The 21519-nt window shown below is 52.5% G+C and overlaps 1 protein-coding gene across 7 annotated transcripts in view; it reads left to right on the forward strand.

The window, feature by feature from the left end:
* Nucleotides 1-21033, forward strand: part of RPH3AL (rabphilin 3A like (without C2 domains)) — a 124863-nt gene extending 103830 nt beyond the window's left edge. Inside the window, exons 6-9 of one of the 7 annotated variants that reach the window (XR_005017758.1) lie at nucleotides 12380-12493; nucleotides 13961-14106; nucleotides 19276-19404; nucleotides 19820-19948. Coding sequence is in view for 5 of the 7 variants with exons in the window: in XM_036836443.1 (XP_036692338.1) it covers nucleotides 12380-12493; nucleotides 13961-14106; nucleotides 19276-19404; nucleotides 19824-20069 (635 nt within the window). In the remaining 2 variants the exon portion in view is untranslated. Of the gene's footprint in view, nucleotides 1-12379; nucleotides 12494-13960; nucleotides 14107-16004; nucleotides 17071-17500; nucleotides 17538-19275; nucleotides 19405-19819 lie in introns of those variants that run through there. The other 6 variants (XR_005017759.1, XM_036836443.1, XM_036836444.1 and 3 more) reach the window with 6 other exon arrangements.
* The last annotated feature ends 486 nt before the right edge of the window (nucleotides 21034-21519 follow it).

A 21519-nucleotide genomic window follows, 5' to 3' on the forward strand; every position in this document is an offset into this window, starting at 1 on the left:
TCTGCGTGTAGCTCAGAGTAAAGCTATTGCCCAAATCGCCACACACACTGGCTTTCCCCTTTCGGACTTGGTTCAAGGGTTTTTGGTTGCCAGGCTGCTGAGGAAGTTCTCCCAGAAGCAGGGATGGAGAGGTAGGCTTTCGAGGCCTGTGGGGATGGGGGGATATGGCAGCATCTTCTTCTGCTTCTCAGGGAACTCTCGGATCAGCTCCATTCCCCAGCCGCTGCCCGTCCAGCAGCTGGTACTCAGCTGCAAGTCTGCATGCCCTTCAGTCTCAGCCTCTGCCCCCACTCTCAGGACCCATGTCCACACTTGGGGAGGACGTGATTGGCCCAGCTCCCTCCTGCTCAGGATGCCCTTTATGCATCAAGCCTGTAACCCGTCAGACATTATAGATGGTGTGGCCCGTTACGCCCAGTTGAGGCTGCTTTCCCCAAAAGCAGAGCTGGGACAGAGCAGGGAGAAATTTGTATCTCTTGCTCAATAGCCATTGAATCACAGAATTGGGTGTTTTGTATACTACAGGGCAGTGAGCTCCCTGTCACTGGGAGCATTCAAGCAGAGGCTGGATATTATAGTAGGGATACTATGGCTCAGAAACTGGGGGAAGCTTACTGTGGGGCTTGTTACTGTGTATCCAGAGTTATGACCCCATGTTGTGACCAGGGCTGGGGGGATGGGGACATAGTCTATGGCCCAAGATTGAGAAAGCTGCATGGCTTCGAACCCGAGACCTGTGTCTCATTAGCACAGAGCTGCAGCCGACTGAGCTAATAAGCAGTTTCGCGGCAGCCGTTTTTCCATCAAACGCATATGCTGTTTCCTGACTTCTTAACGCAGCATGCTATTTATACCAGTAGATCCATTCATTCTTAATGAGCCACGGTTGTGGATTGTAAAATGTTTTATTTTCAGACAGGATTGCTCACTGCCCACAGCCAGTTGTTGCTATGCCGCCTTCCTTCTTTCTCTGTTCCTGAGAAATGAGCGTTTTGGAAGCTCCTCGGGGCACTCAGCTGCCCTCTCCCCCACTCCCTACTCACCCCCAGTGTTTCCCCAGCAGACTCAGGACTTGCCGTTTCTATCACATCAGCCTGGACGTGGTACATGAACTCCCTGCAGCCTTCAGAGCAGCTGGGAGTGTGTGTTGTAGGGGGCAGGCATGGGCGGGGGCGGGGGGCAGGCATGGGCGGGGGGGGGGGCAGGCTGGCCAAGGCTTGGAGAAGGAGGCAGAGTAGAGCAGGAGGGCTTCATCGTTTGGAGGTGGGATGCCATCTGTCCTGGGTGGGTTGGACATTTGCCATTGTTATAGGTCGCCAACTGATGGAACAGTGACTCGATCCGACTCACTGCTTTAAATTCATTGACAACTTTTTTAAAGGTAGAGAATGTTCATTAAAAAGAATATGGAGTTCTGGCTTCTTTTTTGAAAATCAGAAGGTCTGGCAATACTGCCCCTCCCTGGAAAAATTGGACAGGCTAAGTGGCAGCTTCCCCCTTCACCCAGGCCTTGCAGTCTCTGGTTTGCTGCAGTCCCCACCCCTCCCTATTGTCTCTCACACTCTTTGATCATCACCCTTGCTGGGTTATTAAGGAGAAAGTGAAATAGTTCTTGTTTCCACATCCCAGTGAAAGAGAGAGAATAGAAGTTAGACCAGCAGGGACACCTGTTGCAAAAACAGTGGGCACACGTCTCTGTGGAAGTGAAGGCTTCTCATATCCAGCCCACCTCACTCACTGACCCTTCACCTGACCAGTGGGAGGCAGGAGCCTGACCATGGCACATCTGGGGGTCCTTCCTCCTACCCTGACCCCACAAATCCTGCCCACGGTGGTTCTGCGCCTTCTGTGGAGGTGACCCACCACTGTCGCCCCCAGGGCCTTGCCAATAAGGGCTTAAGAGGTCAGGCCTTGCAGACCTCCTGTGTTTTAATAGGGGATCCCCGGGCAGGAAAACTTTAGTTTTTTAAAGTCCTTCTTCCTCTCTGGGCCTTGGTTTCCCCATGAGGAGGATGGGGATGACGGCGACTGGGACAGAGAGTCCGTTCTCTTCCAGCTCTCATATCTCACGGTTCCAAATCCAAGGGGATGAGACTTTATGGAGGAATTTCTGACAGGTGGTAAAGCAGCTCCCAGACTGTACATTGAGGTTGCGTCTACCGGAAAGACCAGCCCCATTTCAGCAGTGGCCTCGTCTCTCTCTCACACACACACACACACGCACATGCACACGCGCTTACACACACACACACGCACATGTGCTCTCTCACACACACACACACACACACACACACACACTCCGGGTATGTGCTGCCAGTGGAATCCCATCCCCCCTCCCCCCACCCCATGCCCTGTGTTTGTGGAAGACGGTCACTAAGTGCTTATGAACTTCCTGAATCTTCCTTTCACGGTCCTGTCCCCAGGATTGTCTCTAATGCTTCATTATCACCTTCCCTGTCTCAGTTCGTCTTACACCCTGCATGGGTTCTAGAGTCCTGGGCAGCTGGAAGTACCTGGGCTTTTTTAATGTATAAATATAATAGAAACCACCAAATACACACAGACAGGTGTGAGCCAGAAAGGACTGCTCAGAGAGGAGGGACGAGCGGCTGCTTTTGAACCACCTGAGGAGGGTGCTGTGTGCCCAGCCTGGCACCCTGAAAGCCATTGACCCCGGTCTTCATGGTGTAGGTCTGCTGTTTGGGTCCAAAAAATAAATAAACAAAAACACGTCTTAGCTGGGCAGTTCTGTCTGTGGCTCCCACTAGCCGTTTAGGGATGGGACGCCATCCATCCCGCCGGGGGCAGGAGAGGGGGTGGGTGGTGCTGAGTTGCCCGAGCCCACTGTGAGCCCCGCTCGGGCAAACACTGACAGTCAGTCTTCTGTGCGGCCACTGTTCTTCCAGGCTCAGCTGAGGGCCTGGGTGCCACTTGCCTGTTGGTCTGGGCAGGTGAAAGAGGCAGGTCTCAGGCTTCAGCCGCCATGGACCGCAGCCCGTGCCAGGCTCTGTGCATTTGTGTAATCCCCTGACACCTGTGCTGGGGGTACTACTGTCGTCCCATTTTATAGAAGAGGAAACTAAGGCAGATAATTTACGTCGTAATCTCGGTGTGGGCAGAACGAGAAATCCCCATGGTGTTCGGGAAACTTTGCCCTTTTCCCAAGTCTCAGGGAAACAGTCCTGGCCATGTCTTGCGTGGCTGTGTTTTGAAAGAGGAGCCCATGCATTACTAATTTGTCTTGACCTTCGGAGCCCTTGGTGAAGCCAAACGCTAGCTCGGTGCTGGCGTGTGTGAATGGAGGGGCCACCCCCAGAATAGAAGCCCTGAGCTTCCAGGAGCCACCGTTGTCCCCACTGCTGCGCCCCACCCCTGCCCCCTGCAGCCCTCTTGCCTGTCCTGGGCATCTTCGCTGGCCTGGGGGTTGATTTTCCAAGAGCAGGAGGCCCTCATTAGCCACACCACAGAGGTCAGGGACATGGCTATCGCTTCTAATTTGTCCCAACCCGATGACAGCCTCAGCTGCAAGGTGAGGTCTTGGGACTCCTTGCCCCCGCCAACCCTGCAATCCCCATCTGAGCTGAACTGGGGAAACAGGCCCCACCCCCAGGCAGCCCGGCTTCAGCTGAACAGATGACCGCAGAACTCTGGCCAAGTGCAATACAGCACACCCCTCTCCAGCCGCTCACCTGCCTCGCCGTGTGGACCTACAGCTTAATTCCGCCCACTCTAGATTTCTCGGCCTTTGGGGACCTGGTGAAGTGAATAAATCTGGGCCCGCCTGCCCTGTCTGACTCCAGTAAAGCCCTGGGAGATAACAGTGCTGATTCCACTCGGCTCAGCGGTCCTCTCCCCGGGCCTCTTGTCCATCACGGGGTGGAGGCCGGCCCCACGGATGGGGCCAGGATGATTTCCGCTCGCTGCTCCAGGAGTGGCGGCAGAGGCTGGGAGAAGCTGTCTGTCCGGTGATCTCCATACAGGAAGGAAGGGCCGGGCCGCCGCTGCCTCAGTGGCTCCTGGGGTCCACATGGAGTCCAGGCAAAGCTGGCAGCCCAGCCCCCCACCTAGGCTCTGAGATCAGATGCCATGGGCCTGAGCAGGGACTGAGATTCCAGCCCTGGTGAGGGAACCTGAGGGATACACCCTGAGGCCAGACTCTGAGGGGACGTGATAGACAGAAACAGAGACGGAGACCCAGAGACAGACGGACAGACATGTGCAGAGACTGGAGAGTGAGAGAAACCGACCAAAACAGAAATAAGGATCAAGAGACAAACCCAAGAAGACTCAAAACACACAGGGACACAAAGACACACAAGGGAGGGAAAGAAAGACAAGAGAAGCAAAGGCAGAGAGAGAGCTTTTTTTTAAACCATCAACAAGAGAGGCACAAAGAGATGAAGTCAAAGACAAAGACCCAGAGACACACAGAGACCTAAAGAAGGACAGAGAGAGAGCACTGACGTCATGGAGCGGATGAAGATGCGTTTTGCATCCCAGCAAAGGAACCGTCAGGAGGTATGCGCCCACTTTGCTTCATCTCTGCCACAAATCAGAAGCAATAACCTGCCAGAGAGAAATAGTGCAGAGCACATCCAAGCCAGACCAGCCCCTCGTCCCCTAGGTGCCTGAGTCTGGAGCCTTCCTTTTGAGCCTATCCTGGCCCTGGAGAAGCCCACCACCTGGCCTTTACGTTTCCTGTTCTCTGTCAGGGATGCCTGGCACACCCCAGTCCCAGCATTTCTATCTGCCAAAATCATGCCCATCTTTAAATTCCACCTCTTCCAGGAAGTCCTTCCTGACTTCTTTCCCTGAACACTCTCCACCTCCCCTACAGAGTATCATGTTCTCTCTGGAAGGAGCTGTTCTTATCTTCCATCCGTCCATCTCCCATTCTACCTGGAGCTCCTCCAGCCAGGGCAGGGCCACAGGATTTCAATGCTGGCGACCCCATTGCTATTGATCTGAGGATTCATCTTCATTATCTGGTGCCTCCTGTCTGTCTGCAAGCCCCAAGCAGGGAGTTAACTAAAATCAATGGCAAATGAATAAGCAAGCACAGGAAACCCTTCACTCCCCAACTCTCAATTCCTGGCCTGGTCTGTGCTGTCCCTGATGAGGTCCCAGGTGGCAGCCTGGAAGGGGAACCAAGCAAGGAGAGCTCCCGGGTCCCACTCCCTCACCCCTCTTTCTGTGGTGGTCCTGTGACTATCCCCACCTCAGAGGTGAGGAAATGAGGCCCAGGGTGATCAGGCCGCTGGACAGGGAGGGTCACCCGGATCTCCTGACTCCAAGTCCAGGAGGGAGGGAGGGAGGCGGGCTCTGAGCCTCTCTGGCTCCACCCAGCCCATCCCTATGAGGACAGGCCCCCTGGCCTTGGGACTACCTTTCTTATTGTCCAGACCCTGACTCTCTGGGACCCTGGAGGGAGTTTCCAAAACAAAGGAAGAGCCCGTCCTCGTCCTCGGGCCTGGGGTTTGGAAGAAGAGAAGGTTTTGCATGAACAGTGCATTCCTCTCCCCAGATCCCACTCATCCCGTGTCCATGGCAACCGGCCTCCGACAGCCCCTCCCCCCATTAGTCTGTGCCTAGCTCAGGCTGAGGCCACCATTGCCTGGCTCGCTCGTCCCACTTGAGTGTCCTTCTGGGAGAGGCTGCAAGGAGGCGCCTGCTTGGTGGAAAGCCCAGCCCGAGCTGGCTCGCCACCACCTTGCTGACCACCATCAGTCCTGCTGTCTCTGCACAGTGCCGCGTTCTCTCCTGGGGAGACTCTTTCAGAAAGCAGTCAACACGTATTTGCTGAGTGCCTGCTTGGCCCAAGGCCCAGTGATGGGGGCTGAGGGAAGGAGCCAGACGCCAATTAAGATGTGACCCTGCCCTGAAGGGGTTCCTGGTACAGTTGGGGAAGTCGAGGCAGGTGTTTGTAGGAAAGAAATGCAATGCCAGGGGTTGTCTGAGAGGGGCCAGAAGAGCTGCCCCAGCAGTTGTGGGGAGAGTGAAGGAGGGCCTGTCTTCCATCCTTGGGCTGGAGAAATTTTCCAACAGAGGCACGGTTTGGATGGGTTCCTGGAGGATGAATTGGTATCTAATTTTCAAAAATATGTATAGGCTCGTATAGCTTTTTAGACTTGCAATGCTTTTTGTCCTACTTGATCTCTTGATCCTATTTTATTGGTAGTTGTTATTGTCTCCATTTTACAGATGAGAAGATTGAGGTTCAGGGAGATGAAGGTATTTGCCCAGGAGTGTCCAAAGCAGAGCTAGAATTCAACCCTAGATGTTGGGAGTGAACTAGACGTTTTTCTCACACACATTGCAGCCCCTGCCTCTGGCGGGAACAGGCATGTTGAGGAGACAGAGGATGAACTGACCTGCCTGCAGGGGACCAGAGCCCTTGGGGTGAGGCCAGACCCATGGGGTGCCCTGCATCCTGGGTGAGGAGGAAAGAGCAGAGATTCCAACAATAGATAGGCCTGGGTTCAAATCCCAGCTCGGCCTCCAAACAGCCTCTGAAGGCACCTAGTGCCTCCAGTGTCTTATGAAACACAACTTGGAAATCTAAGCTCCCCTGGAAAAGGTGAGTCCACCCCTGTGAGGTTGGCCCGGGCCCCGAACATGGTGAGTGCAGAGGCCAGCTCTGTGCCAGATGGTGTGGGCCGTGAGTTCAGGATGCCCCCCCATCAAATAAAATAGCCCCCATTTAGCAAGCACCTACCACGTGCCAGACACTGCCTGTGTTATCTCTATTAATACTCACAACAACCCAGGAAAGGATCCAACATTGCCCCATTTCATAGGTGGGCCTGCTGAGCACAGAGAGGTGAAGAAACAGACCCAAAGTCCCACAGCTGGGAAGTGGCAGAGCCAGGACACTGTGTGACTCAGAGCCTCTTCACCACCCCCGCACCTCGCTCCTGCTGCCACCAAACAGAGCCCCAGACTTGGGAGGCATCTTGGTGGGATTTCAGGCTGCAAGCCTGGCCCTACTCCCAGGTGGGGCAGCCCTCACCTGTTGGGGACAGCTCTGTGACTCTTCTCTGCAGCCGTGCCAGCCTGGAGGGCTGGGTAAGGCTAACTGGGGACGTCTCTGCATTCCCCAGGGCCTTATCTTTCCTTTACATTAAAAAAAATTTTTTTTTGCTTTTAGTATGCAAAATTTTCCACCATCTGCTTTGCCTTTGGCAGAATGTTTGCTGAAAATATCTCTCTTCCTCTCTAATTCTCGTAATTTCTTGGGGCTTTGGGAGCCTCCAAGCAGAGCAGCAGATGCTTATAAGGGCCTCCCAAGCTTACAGGCTGCTGGCTGTCCTTGTGCCAGGCAGGCAGATGTTGTGTGGCCCAAAAGTCACATCTCCCCGCCTCTCAACCAGAGTGGGGCACTGGGGTCTCTCCACTGATGGAACAAACCTGACCTGAAGTTAAATCCTAGGATTCAGACCCGGAGTGGCTATCTAGGTTGGCCTCCTTTTGTGTGTGATGAAGCCCTGAGAGGTGTCCGCAGGGTCACAAAGAGAGATGGTGGCAGAGCAGAGGCAGGAAGCAGGTCCCCCAAATCCCAGTGCAGTGCTGTGAGGTCAAGTGGCCAGCATCCTGCCTGTCCCCTGGACCGTCCCAGGCAAGGTATCTCCACAAGCCGGCAGCTGCCACACATGTTCTCTGAGGCAGTCAGGAAAGACTTTCCAAAAGGGAAGACTTCCCCCCACCTTCATGTACCAAAACTCTGAGTTTCCATGGTGACAGTCAAATTGCAAATCCATCTAAGAGTGAGCCGGGGGGGGGGGGGGGCAAAAAAAAAGCTGGCCTCTCCCCAGAGAAGCAGGCATGGCTGGTGCTGGGGCTGTCCACTTCTGAGGATGAGAGCTGGGCAGAGTGGGGCAGCCCTGCTGCGGCATGATGGGAAAATCTCAGGGACGCCAGGTCCCCAAGCAAGTGGTCCGGGGGCTCAAGCCACTGCAGAGGGGGAGACCCCCCTCCTCCCTGCCTCCTGGCAGAGCCCGGGTGAATCCATTTAGTGACACCTCCTTCTTGGGGAAGCTATCGGGACAGTCTTCTCCCTGGTGTTTTCCCATTTCCAATCTGAAAATCAGGCGTGGGCAGAATACAAGCGCTCGTCACTGACCGAGCCATCCTGGACTCAGCCTTTGGGGAATTAGAGGAAAAAAATCAGCCTTCAGACACACAGAGTGTTTTGTTGAGGATGGAAGAACAAGAACCAAAAGATTTATCAGCCTAAAAGCTTTGTTAATAGACCTGGAAGATTTACGATTGCAGCTGCTGTGCAGAGAAAAAGGTGGCAGCGGCAATCGAATGGCAAATTAGCCAAGGTTCGGGTTTTACAGCAACATTTGGAGGGGGAGGAAGAAGAAAAAGTTCTTCCCTTGCTGCCGGAGGAGTATTTGGATAAACAGCGTTTGCTTTGGGCTGTGTCCAGGGATGTTCTCTGCAGTGTCTCCTTGGTGCGTTTCTTTCCCACTGACATAAGTGCCAAGGCCAGGTGTCGACACTGCCGACTTCCTTGGGTTTGTTCCTTTCGAGTGGGGTTTATTAGAGTGGACTAGAAATGGGATTGAGTCTGCACCACAGAGACCTCTAAGCTGAGGCTTGGCCCCCTGCTTGAAGTCGCAGACACAGTGAGCAAGGATGCTTGAGCCGAGGGAGACGAATCCAAAAGGGCTGAGTCGTTGGCTGGCTGCTTCTCTGCTCTGTGATGTCTTGTGAGCTCAGTTGTCATCTGGGGCTGTTCCCCCACTTCCATGGCTGTGGCCCTTGTCTATAAAAGGAGACAAAAAACAAGACAACTGACTGTCACTTGGGGAGGTTTATTTTTTCTAAACCTTGCACAGCATCGGCACCAAGTGGGAACTAGGCAATATGGCCCCCGAACCCCACCTCCAGGGTTGGTGCTTGGACAACACATACCCCTCCCAACAAAAAATGCTCTTGCAACACAGCATAGCAGTCTTCTTGCAGCTTAAGCCCGCTCTTAGCTCAGCACTGTGACCATGTACCACAGATGACAGAACAGGGAGCAGAGCGAAGAAATGCGGTGAATGAGTGGCCACCATAACCCGAGTCCTGGGATGTCCTTTCCCATCGTCTCCTTTCAAGCTCTTGGTATGTTGTGCCCTGTGGCATCTGCTCATTAGCACCAAAGAATCCAGACATTATTTCCATACCATGGAGCCCCATGTCATGTCCCCTACCCGCCACTGCCTCAGCCTCATATTCTCCACCCTGCCCCAGAATTTTGAAAGTCCTGCATATCAAACATGGGGGAGACGGAACATTCCAAGTCAGGAAAAAGGAATAAATTACCCGTAAGCATCTCTGCCAAAGAGACGGGGAAACCAATGTGGAGAATAGTAACCGTGTTCCCCTCAGGGATTTCCCACTGCTTAACAGGCTGCTGGACACCCCTCCTCCTGCTGCGGGAGGGGGCAGAATCCTCCCCAGTTCCTTTGCATCTGCCCCAAGGGAGACGTGGGGAGCTGCTTGCTACCTCCTGCCACCTCCCACTCCCTTTGTCTGGGGACCCACAGAGTTGGCATTTAGTCAGTCAGTGAATGAGCCAAAAATACGTAAATGCTTATAAAACTGATGCCCATAAAATCGGGTCTCGGTGGATTCATAATCAAAGAAACCCAGTCTGGGACCTGAAAAGCAATTGCAAAATAAGTCAGGCCTTTACTTGCGTTTCTCAAATATTGTAAAGGGGGCATGTGGACCACAACCCCTCCCATCCCCATCTCTTTTTGATTCTACATCACAAAAGCCCAGAAAGCCAAAGCAGAACTCTTCCTTGAGGTCAAGAAGGGAAAGAAACAGCAGAAGAGGCAAAATCCTTGAGCAGACAGAGGAAGGCAAAGCTGGAAACAATCCTGTTCGCATCGTTCTCGTCCCACCCCCACAGATCAGGCTCTGCAGGAGAAGCACGCCAGCCTTAATTGTGGTGCAATTTGGCCCCTGCCCTCCAGGAGCCTCTCAGTCTGCTGGGGGAAACACACACAGAACACTTAAAGCAGGAAGTAGTTGCTGCAGGTGTAGCAGAACACACAAGGCGTTCAGCCAGACAGGTGGGAGCCATAGGGAAGGCTTCCTGGAGGAGGTGGTACCCGAACTAAGCCAGAAGAAGAGGGGTGGGCAGGGCATTCTGGGTAGAGGGAAGCCAGTCCCTGCAGGAGGTGCTGACCAGCAGTTTGGCAGGAGCTCCAGGCCGCGTGGGGCCAGAGGAGCCCCAGATAGGAGAGCCAGTTGTGCGGGATGATGCTGAAGAAGTAGTGGAGGGCAGGAGTTCAGGCTTGATCCTGTAGGTCCCGGGGAGCCTGTAAAGAAGGGTGAGCCGGGATCTGTGTGTTAGCGGAGCCTGTGCAGAAGGAGGTGCCTGTGGATGGGGCCCAGCTGGGAGGTGTCACAGCAATCCAGGCTGGAGATGATGAGGCCTTGAGTGAAGCAAGGGCAGCGACCAGGGTGAGGAGGCCACTGATTGAAGAACCGCTTAGGTGAAACTGGCAAGATGTGGGAATGAGGGAGGGAGAAGAACCAATTAGTCATTAAAGCTTTCGAAGCACAGGGTCAAGGATCTCTTAGGCTGAAGTGGTCAGCCAGCTCCAGACCCTCTGGTTGCTTGGTTCTGTGACTTGTGACTTCCTTAGCTGAAAGGTGACACAGGCTGAAGGCATGAAGACTTTCCAGAAGTCTCTAGATCCAGGTGGAAGCTACATGGCATAGGTCCTGCCATTTCCCTTCCTGTAACCACTGTGGGCTTCCCTAACTGACCAGACTGTCTCCCTGCTGGGCCTTAATGCAATTTCAGGATTCTCCTCTGCACGCTGCTCCAGAGGGCCCTCGAGAATCAGATGAAACCTATTAGCCGCCCTTGATATAGATTGATTTTGTTTCCAGTATCATCTCCCACCAAACATGTCCCTATGGCTCAGGTTTGTTCTACAGATCAAGTAAGATAATGCTTCCCAGGTGCCTAGCACAGTGCCTGGCAGAAAGCACTCAACTCCCTCCGTAACCAGCATATTGCATTCCTAGGGAAGACACACTGACTCTTACCCCACCCGCTGAGTTAGTCACCTATGCGAGCTGGTTACCTGTGATCCCAAACCTTTCTGTGCGGTTATACTTGCTATTATAATTACATCATTTAATTAAATGTTATATAAATTGATGAAATAAGTCAGAAAAGACACAGAGTCGTTTCATTAAAACCAAGACTTTGGTAAGAGTTGGTAGAAGTCACTTGCTTAAAAAAGGTATTGAATTAGGTGTAGGCAGCACAACTGTAAAAAAAAAAAATAGAAAGAAAGAAATGGAAAAATAGAGGATTCTTGCTTGCCCATGTCTTCAAGATCTGCTCCAATTTAAAGAAACTGAACCAGAGAATCACAATGCAATATGGATGCAGTTTAAACACGAAAGACCATGTGGGTCGATCTCAAAGAAGCACCCAAGCCCTCCATCAAAAGATTGGCGAATGAATGTACATTTCTATGCTTAAAATTAAAAGAGTGTTTAATGTGTGAATAGATCCTGTATTATGACTCCCACTGTTGATTAACCAGCCAAATATGGTTGCATTTAGTCCAGAAAAGAGGGTTTCCGCCACAGCAGGTGCTCACTGTGGGAGCTCCCCCTCCCCTTCCCTCTCCTGGGGTTCCAGCCCCACCAGCCTTGCTCCTTCTGCATTCACAAGACCCCACTGGGAGTTGCTGGATGAGCTGGGATGAGAGCCCAGGCCTGCTGGCTCCCAGTTCAGTTCTTCTGGTGGAATCAGAGTGGTTACAAACACAGGCTGTGGAGCCAGCCCGCCAGAGTAAGAATCCCACTGTGGGCAAGGGCCTCGGTTTCCTTGCCTGTGAAATGGGGACAATGCTATTTCCTATCTTGCAGGGTTGTTCTGAAGCTTCCTTGAGTTAGTGTGTGTCAGGGGCCTGGAGCCCTCCATCAGGGTCAGCGAGGACTGGAATTATTCCTGCAGAGCATGGCTGGGCACCTTTAAACGTTGCCAGGTGCAGTTGGGCCTGCACCGAAGCGGGTAATCAGCTCCTGCCAGCAAGAGGCTTCTGATTCAGCCACAGGGAGGGGGTGATGGGTGGAGAGGGCTGCCTGAGGACTGAGCCCTCCCTGCCGGTGCTGGTCATACTGGGCACCGCCTCCTTGCACCGGGACTCACCTCTTTGACTGACAGAAAGGAGTACCCTGCCATCCCTATCCCTGGACCACTGTCCCCGTGCCCCAAACACCAGGGCCGGCGGAGGTCCTATGCCACTTTGTCCTGGAAGGAAGAGGCCTGCCCTGGTCCCCTCTGTCTGACACGCCTGCCGGTGGTGGCCAGTGGAGGTGACCTCCTGTGCTGGTGTCTCTTTTCCAGTGGTTTCCAGCGACAGTGACAGCGACTCAGATCTCAGCTCCTCCAGCCTGGAGGACAGACTCCCACCCACTGGGGTCAGGGACCGGAAAGGCGACAAACCCTGGGGGGAATCGGGTAAGTGTGGGAAGCTGCACTGTTTGTTCCCCAAGCCCCCGGGGCAGTGGCTTTGCTGCTTCTTCAGGCTACCGCTCCCTAGTGGCTCCCCAGTGGGTGGGTCTGTGGAGTTGTTCTAGATCCGGGAGGCAAAATGGGCCTTCAGCTGGGAGGGCTAGGAGCTAAAGTGTTGGCACCACTCAAGAACAGATGGAAAGGGGAGTTCCCGGCCGGCCTATGGTTAGGATTCCGGCTTTCACTGCCATGGCCCGGGTTCAATCCCTGGTCAGGGAACTGATCCCACAAGCTGTGTAGAGCAGCCAAAAAAAAAAAAAAAAAAACATATGGAAGGGAGGCTCAGGTATATATGCAGAGAAGGCCTGGGGGCACATTTTCCATTGCTCTCCTTTAGACACAGGAAGGACCTTCCCAGGAAAAGGACCAGCTTCATTCAGAGTTCCTCCAAAGGTTAGAACTAGGATACTTGCATGACATTTCAGGCTGAATTTAATACCTAAGAAGAAAGCTTTTCAATAACTGCCTCAAACTGGAAGGAAATGGAAGGCTGGGTGATCTTCTGCCAGAACTGATATGGAAGGAATTCCTGCCGGGGGTGGCAGTCTGGACTAGGTCAGAGATGCCAATGCCTGGCACTCCTGTGCCCATGGCAGACATTACTAGTTGATCATGGTACTCTCTCCCACAGAGCCTGACATGGCTTCGGAAGCCTCCTCCATGCAGTTTTCCCAGGGATCAGTATCCGTAGGCGGGGATGTTGCATGAGGTGAAAACTGTCCCCGGGCTAGATGATCTCTTAGGCGCCTTCAAGCTGCAGATTCTCTCTTAGAAAAGTGTGGAGGACACTTACCTGCCAGCCTTGGTTGCTAGGGCAGGTTTTACGCTCCTCACCTCCCACTACCGCAGCTCTTGTCCCCTCTCTTCACACGGGCTCTCAGCTGCGACCAAGCGGGTCAGGAGATGGAAAGAAGGAGTGCAGTCTGCAGGCCCCACGTCTGCTCTCTGGGCCGGGCAGAGGCTAACAACCGTGTCCGAGTGAGGATTCTCTAGTTTGCAGAGGCAGCAGTGAAGGTCCCTCTTGTTGGGTTAACAGAAATTTACACGCTTCCCCACGACACCCTCCTTCTCCGAGGGCAGGACAGACTCGACCTCACTGCCAGTTTTCATGTGGGTAACTACTTGTTCCTTAGTGAAACGACCTGAGGGCCCATTCGATTGCCTTTGTAGGTTGTGGGCCAGTCGGCAGTGGCCAGAGGGTGGGGTCCCGCTAGAACATGGCAGCCATGTGGATGGGGAAGAGGGGGGTGGCGGTTCCCAGGGGAAGGGGCTCTGGCAGACGGTCCCATAGATACAGGTCACAATTCCAAATGAGGAGACTTTAGATCAGCTCCTTGTCAGGCTGAGATGGTCCCTGTCTCAGTTCAAGGCCCGAAGGACCCCGCCCTGAACCATTCATGTGGCGTCTTGCAGGTGGCAGCGTGGAGTCATCAAAGATGGGGCCTCCCCGGCCACCCAGCCGCCTCTCAGGGAGCCAGGGCAGCCTGGCCATCGAGACCGGACCGGCTCTGCGGCCCCGCAGCGGGGTGCCCCACCCTGGCCGGACCCAGAAGGCCACAGTGAGTACCAAGCTCCTCCTTCCAACCTACCCACCTCCTCTCTATCTGCACCCCCCACCCCAGGGGGTGTTTTCAGTTCTCTGCGCTGGAGAGTGCTAGGGGGTGTTTTCAGTTCTCTGCGCTGGAGAGTGCTAGGGGGTGTTTTCAGTTCTCTGCGCTGGAGAGTGCTAGGGGCTGTTTTCAGTTCTCTGCATTTACGAGCCCTGTGCCAGGTGCCAGTCGAACAGAGGCAAGCCAGACCCATCCCTGCCCACAATGAACAGAGAGAGGGACCCAGAAGAACAGTGGTGACCGTCCCTATCCGTTCTCAGTAACTGTAACAATAGCTGTTTCCATCCTCTGCTTTATGAAATGTATAATCTTTCAGAGCATCTCCCTTCCTGCCTAACAGTCACAGTAACTCCATTTTCAGAGCAGCTGCTATTCGCCAGGCAGTGCATGCCCAGCCTGGGCCGGGTGCGGTGGGGGACAGTCCCTGACCTCCAGAAACCTACCGCATAGCTGAGGAAGGCCAATCAACTCACCCAAAACAGAGCCCAGGCCAGGGCAGGGCCAAATCCTAAGAGGGAGGATTCAGGACCCCTAGAGCTGATGGCATGGAGGCCAGCCTGCCCTTGCACTTCCAAGGTCAACTTTCGTTCTCTTGGCCAAATAGACAGGAGGCTCATTATCCCCATATGGAAGATATGGGCTTCCAGTGTGGAAGCCGAGGGCAAGAGTCCAAGCTCCCACCTGCCCCGGCCAACCTGAGGTCACCATGCACTTGGGGGGCAGGGGAGTCCTCACACTCAAGCGGGAGAAAATTGTGCAGGTGCACGATCGGCGCCTAGCCTCCTTCCAGAAAGAAGCCCCAGCTGGACTTAGTGCATCTACAACCAGAGGATCCACGGTGCACACTGTGCGGGTCAGCGCAGCAGCTGGTGCCCCTGCCGCGCACGGGGACGGCTGCAGGCCTGCTGGGGTGGGGAGTACCCACAGGAAACCCTGTGGGAGCGCTCCTCCCCTCCCCTTTCCCCTCCCCTCCCTCCTCCTCCCTCATTTCCCCTCTTGATGGTCACGAGGGACAGAGACAGACTGTGACACTGGGTGCGCAGGTCTCAGGGAGGGAGGCGCCGTGGGCGTGCGCCCTCTCCCCCCTACCCTCGCCTCCTGCAGTCCCCCGGAGAGGGCAGTTTGGAATCAAGCAGGCCCAAGCTCCAGTCCCAGCCCTGCCACCCATACCCATGGGAACTTGGGCAAACCACCAGGTCGAACCACATGAAGTTGCATTTTTGTAGATCAAAAACAGTTAAATATTGGCCAATCCATAAGATTCAACCTAATATTTGATCTCTCAGTGCCCAGTTCCATTATCACTGAAATGGGGACCACATTGTGTCCCTTGCAGGTTGCAGGGAGGGTAAGATCCAGGGTCCATGTGGGGTACCTACCTGAGTGGGTCTTCAGGAAATGTCCAGTAATCGCGGGGCAGGCTGTGTGGCCCAGCACATAGACAGGGTTCCAGGGCTTAAGCTGTTACTTGGACAGGACTGGCCTAGACGAAGGTTGTATGTTCCCACGTCCATTTGCTCCTGCTGGCCTCCCGAGATCACCTGTGTTGACTAGCCCAGGTATCAGTGGCCACACTGAAGCACGGGGACTGGGCGACTTGCCTGCAATGACACAGCACAGCGGAGCGGGGCTGGGCCCAGCATGCAGGCGCCCCCTGCCCAGCCCTCAGCCGCCGGCCCTCCCGGGCAGCCCCCTGCTTAGTTTCAGACGGGGCAGCCGCTTCAGGCGCGGGCCGCTACAGCAAGGAGTCAGCCTCCCCTGCATTTCATTCCCAAAGTTCACACTGTCACTGCGGGGGTGCCCTGCCTCTGCTCCCCTACAGTGGCCTCTTTTTCTCTCCCCCGAAGGTAAAAGGCACACCTGGGCGAGCCCCTGCTGCTGACGTGGGCTCCGACGGTCCCCCCTGCCTGCCCTGAGCAGAGGCGTGCTTGGTGCACGGGGCAGGCTTTCCGGTGGAAGAGCTTGAGAGAGAGAGAAAGAGCTGGAGCCAGACCCTAGCCGGCTCCTTCCTGACCAGTCCCCGGGCCCTCCACCGCCAGCCCTGTCGGACGTGACCTCTGACTCAACAGACCAGTGTTTGCGGGGCCGAGTCTGCTTCCCCCCACCCAGTGCCTTTCTGCACCCCTTCTCTCCTGGGAGCCCCCCTCTCCACCGCCACCCCAGTCGCTCCCCTCAGCCGTGACCTTTATTTATTGCCCCCAGCCCCACCCCCAGTCTACCCCTATGTTCATTTTAAGTTTGCTCTCGTCTTAGTTGGACTGGAAAGGCCTTCAGACCCACCTTCTGGGGCCTTCCCCTATGCACTGCAATTCCAGAGGGTGCCAGGCAGGGCTTTCTCCATATTTGTATTCACGGAAAAAGAAATCAAAGCCTGAGCGTGACCCTTCACACCTGAGCGTGGCCCCCGGAGAGGAGCCCAGAGCAGGTGGGATGAGAGATCCAGCCACCCTTCCCCTTCCCCTGCGGCTCTGAGCGGGGATGCAGCCTCCTCCCTCCTGGCCCAGGAGCTGCTCTTGAACCTGGCTCTCTGTTAGGTTTCTTGGAAGCCCTCCTTGGCCTCCCCGAGGGCTGGTGGAGCTGGAAAGGGTTCTGGTGAACACTGTGAATTCACTCACTGAAGAGCAAGCCGCCTTCAGCTGAGCCCCCTGCTGGGCGGGAAGCTCCCTAAGCCGTTAATTCACTCCTCTTCAGTAGGCTCAGTTTGGCAGAAAAACACCTAATTCAAAGTGTGGGCAGATGCTTCTGGAAAACCTTTCCTGGAAGAGAGAGAATGTGTGTTTCTGTGTGTATGGCGTCCACACCCTCCTTCCTGACCACCCCGTGCCTGGTCCTCGAAGGGCCTTCTTCTCCAGGCTCTCAGGCCCCCACCATTAGCTCTTTTGCCCTTGTCGCTGGCAGACAGTTAAAAAAAAAGAGTAATAAAAACACTGTTTCCCTGTGACAAGCTATGCTTCAGAATAAAAACAATAAAGATGAGAATTTGCATTGAGCCAGCGTGTTGATCAAAAGGCCACAATCGCTTGTGTTTCTGAGATGCATCAGTAGAGAAATGGATGGAAAAAAATGTGGTATGCTGGTTGCTGGAACACTTGCTAAGCCACAGTAAAAGGAATGAGCTAGATCTGCGTGGGTTAGAAGGGCTCACAAACCTAACGTTGAATGGGAAAAACAAGGCCATCTAAGTAAAAATAAAACGTACAAATAATCAAAATGAGTTTTATGAACTTATATGTACATGTGTCAAAATGCGTGTAAAATGGGCAAGGATTTGTGGTTAAACACTGTGGACTGAACACATCTGTATTTCCTCCGTCTCCCCAAACCCCACCAAAATGACATAAAGGAATGAAAATGGCATGAACTGCAAAGATGGCAGCAGGTAAGAGAGGTCTGAAAACTTTGGAAGATGGAAGAGTATAACTTGTTTAGTGCCAGCTTCCCCCATTCCCCAAAGTGTCTAAGGGAGCTTGGCAGCCCTTAACAAGCCCATTTTCTCTGCAGAATCCCCCAAATGCTCAGAACATGGAGGGACCAGGTATCCCTAAGGTGGAAGTTCAAGATGCTGTGAAAATAGTATTGGTTGGAAGAAGTGGTTAGACCTGAGCCCAGATGGCACATGACTGCCCTTCTCTGATCCTGGTAGAAGACAGGTGTACAGCTGGCCAAGGTTGAACTAGAAGGATTCTGGATTGGGAACCCCAAGACCAGCCAAAGGCTGGGGTGAAGCGATGGTTAATGGGGAGACCCTCAGCCCCCTTCCTCTGCTGACAGCTGGGCCTGTTCCCATCCAGCCACCCCAAGGCAGGACATTACTGAGTTTCTCTCTGGGAAACCGAGCAAAGAGAAAAGACTGACAGATCCTGATATTGATAATTCCCCAGTCTCTACCCAGTCACCACTATGAGGCCCCCATTCCCAAGCCCTACCCACATGTACAGAGCTTCCTGTTAGCTTTGCTGTGTTACATAGTGGCAACAGCCAGGGGCACCAGCAGTTGACCAAAACCAACAGCCGAAGGTACAGAGACTCCAGTACACAGAAGAAAGGGGTCAGAGAACAATCCTCTGAAGATATTTGCCTATGAGACAGGAAGAGAGTGTCATTTTTTAAAAGGAAGTGTTAAAGCTCTTGAAAATTTAAAAAATATACATGATAGCAGAAATTTTAAAAGGCATTAGAAGGGATGGAAGATGTGAGAAAATCTCCCAGAAAGTAAAACACCGAAACAAAGAAGGAAAAGTCAAGACCATTGGACAACCAAAACATCAGATCCATGCAGAAGGTCTAACCTCCAACTAATAGGAATTTCAAGCCAAGAAACAGAAAAGAGAGGAGAGAAAATCGTAGAAGAAATGATACAAGAATATCTCCTAGGACTGAAGGAAAGGAGCTTCCATAGAGCGAGAACCCACCGAGTGCCAAGCACAGTGACATAAAACCACAGCCGTGCGGTGGGCCACGACCATCGTGAGCTGCCACGTGGCAATACCTGTAGATGAAGATGCACCTGGCCTGCAGGTGCAGTGCAATCACCTGAAGTCCTGCTAAAACAGATTCTCACCCACCAAGTCTGGGCCAGGGGCTGAGCATGTACGTCTGTCAAGTTCCCAGATGAGGCTGCTGGCTGGAGGACCACATACCCTGAGGAGCACGGGTCCAGAGCAGTGGTGGTCGCCACTGACAGCTCATTGGAATCACTCGGCCAGCTTTACACACACTCATGCTGGATGCACCCCCAGAGATTCTGGTTTAATCAATTTGGGGCCCAGCCTTGACTTTAGGATTTTGTAAAGCTCCCCAGATGGCTCCACGTGCTGGCAGAACCAAGAACCATTTCCCTATAGAAACTCTTCTATGTGTGTTCCAGAAGATGTGCACAGGATGTTTAGAGCAGTACCTTTTTATTAGCTAAAAACTGGGAACAACCTAAATACCATCGGCAGAAGACTAGATCCATAAACTGTGATATAGTCAGGCCACGCTCGGTATAAGATGACTCTTACAAACAATGCTGAGCGAAGAAACAGATGGCAGAAAAAATAAATATGTTATGACACCGTCTATGTAGAGATTTTAAAACATGCAAAAATGTTATATATTAACATATATTTTATGCAGTGGAAGAATAAAGAAATGCATAGGAAGGATAAACAACAGCTTTCAAGATACATCTTGAGAAGAAGAGGCACAAGGAACGGTTTCAACTTTACTGATAATGTTTCATTAATCTCAGCGATGGATAGATGGGTTTGTAATATTTATAATATTTCATTATATGTCATATTTGAATTATTTTTATATGTCTGAAATCCTTCAGAATAAAGATTTAGGGAACTATAGCAAGCCTTCTCATGAAATTTCAGGACACCAGGATAAAAATCCTAAAGAAAAAAAAATCCTAAGACCTTCCAAAGAGAAAAAAAATTTTTTGAAACACGTCATATACCAAGGGTCAGGGATTAACATGGCTTTGAAATTCTCAAAGCAGATTTTGAAGCCAGAACATAGTGAAGAAGTATCTTCTGAATTCTGGCAGGAAATAATTTCTAATCTGGGTTTATATCCACCCAAATCTTAATGACAGTAGAATGAAGATATTTTCAGACTTGTGAAGTTTTGTTTTGTTTTGTTTTTAATTTACCTCCCATACATTCTTTCTCAGGCAGCTACTACAGGATGTGCTCCAACCAAACAAGGGAGAAAACCAGGACACAGGAACACAGGAAACTGAGGATCCAACAGAGGAGAGAGGCAAAGAGAGTCCCCAGGATGTTGGCAGTGGCTGTGTGTGGGGGCTAGAGGCCAAGGCCAGCCAGCCCAGATTGGAGCATGAGGACAGGGGAGATACCCAAGGATGTACAAACAGGATAAGAAGCATACCTGTGTTGGAGAGATTGAATATGATATCATGATATTCTATATCATGACATATAAAATAATATATAAAACTGAAAAATCAAGAAGTAGAATCAGCATGAGATTTCAGTACAAAGGTAAACACCAGCAGAAATGGCTGAGTTCTAAGGGTTGCCTAGAGAGGGACTTGGGTTGGGGATGGGGGGGGGGGGGCAGGAGATTGCTGCCCTATGTTATATTTATAGTACAGTTTTTAACTTTGTACCAAATTATATTTCTAACAATGGAATTTTTTGTGGAAAAATATGTATCAAACAGGATAAACCCGTGGGATGTGGGTGAGAGCCCTGGAGCCATAGCAGGAAAGTAAGATAAAGAGGCGATGAGGACCTGCCTTGCAGAGAAAATACAGCCCCAGAGGTCCCTTTATCCAAATGCCCGGCCTGTAAGGGGCTGTTGCCTCTGCCTCCCGGCTCTCAGGAACCTCTGTGCTGGGACCGACACCCCCTTTAGACTCCTCAGACCTGATGTAGCACAAGCCACCACACTCAGCTCCCACTAGAACCCTGTGCCTGGACCAGACCTAGTCTAGGACAAGGACCCAATCCTTACAGCCTCCAGGGTGAATTCCAAATGTGTTTCCTAGAGATGTGTCCCAGGTTGATGGGGTTCTGAAGCAGTTTCATCATGTGTTAACCCCGGAAGCCTTCAGCTTTAGGGCAGAGATGGGATGCAGATACCTCCACCAGGGTCTGGGAGCTGCCAGGAGTCAAGGGTTCTTTATGGTGGGTCTGGGAACCAAGAAATCCTTGCTTTCTGAGTCTCAAGCATCCAACTTACAAATTAACTTTTGAAGCTGAGACTCTCACAGTTAGGGGTGGAGGAAGGTCTGTGGCATCTGTAAAAATCATGGAGCGCAGAAATGACTTGACTTGTCCCAAATATTGGATAACCCAAGTAGTCCCTAAAAGAGACCACAGGTGGAAAGCTCATGAACTTTGGATACCTGATTTTGAATCCCAGCTCCACTACTTAGTACCTGAAATTATGGGTACTTCTCTGTCTCAGCTTCCTCATCTGTAAAATGGGGATAATACTTCCTTCACAGGATTGTTGTGGAAATTAAAAACTTGAAAGCACTTGTAGAACTCCTACCACTGCTATTAGTCACGACCCCCATAGGATTCAGACGTGGCACTTGCCTCAAGAGTTGTTCAGATGACGTAAGAAGGTAAGTGCAGTGGCTGCATGGAGCCTGGGACACAGCAGATGGTCATGCTCTTCCCCTCGGAGAATAATGGTTCATCTATCCAGTATTGACTGGGCAGCTGCCGAAGTGTCAAGTGCAGTGTTAGAGGCTGAGGTTCAGTAGTGGCCCCCACCCTTCTGCAGCATCGAAGTCACCCGGTGGGCTTGTTAAAACACAGGTCACTGGACCTCACCCCAGAGCTTCTGGCTCAGAGCTCCAGGGTGGGGCTGCGAACATGCATTTTTAAGTTCCCAGGT

This window comes from Balaenoptera musculus, chromosome 20 (assembly GCF_009873245.2).
Source record: "Balaenoptera musculus isolate JJ_BM4_2016_0621 chromosome 20, mBalMus1.pri.v3, whole genome shotgun sequence".
NCBI lineage: Eukaryota > Metazoa > Chordata > Mammalia > Artiodactyla > Balaenopteridae > Balaenoptera > Balaenoptera musculus.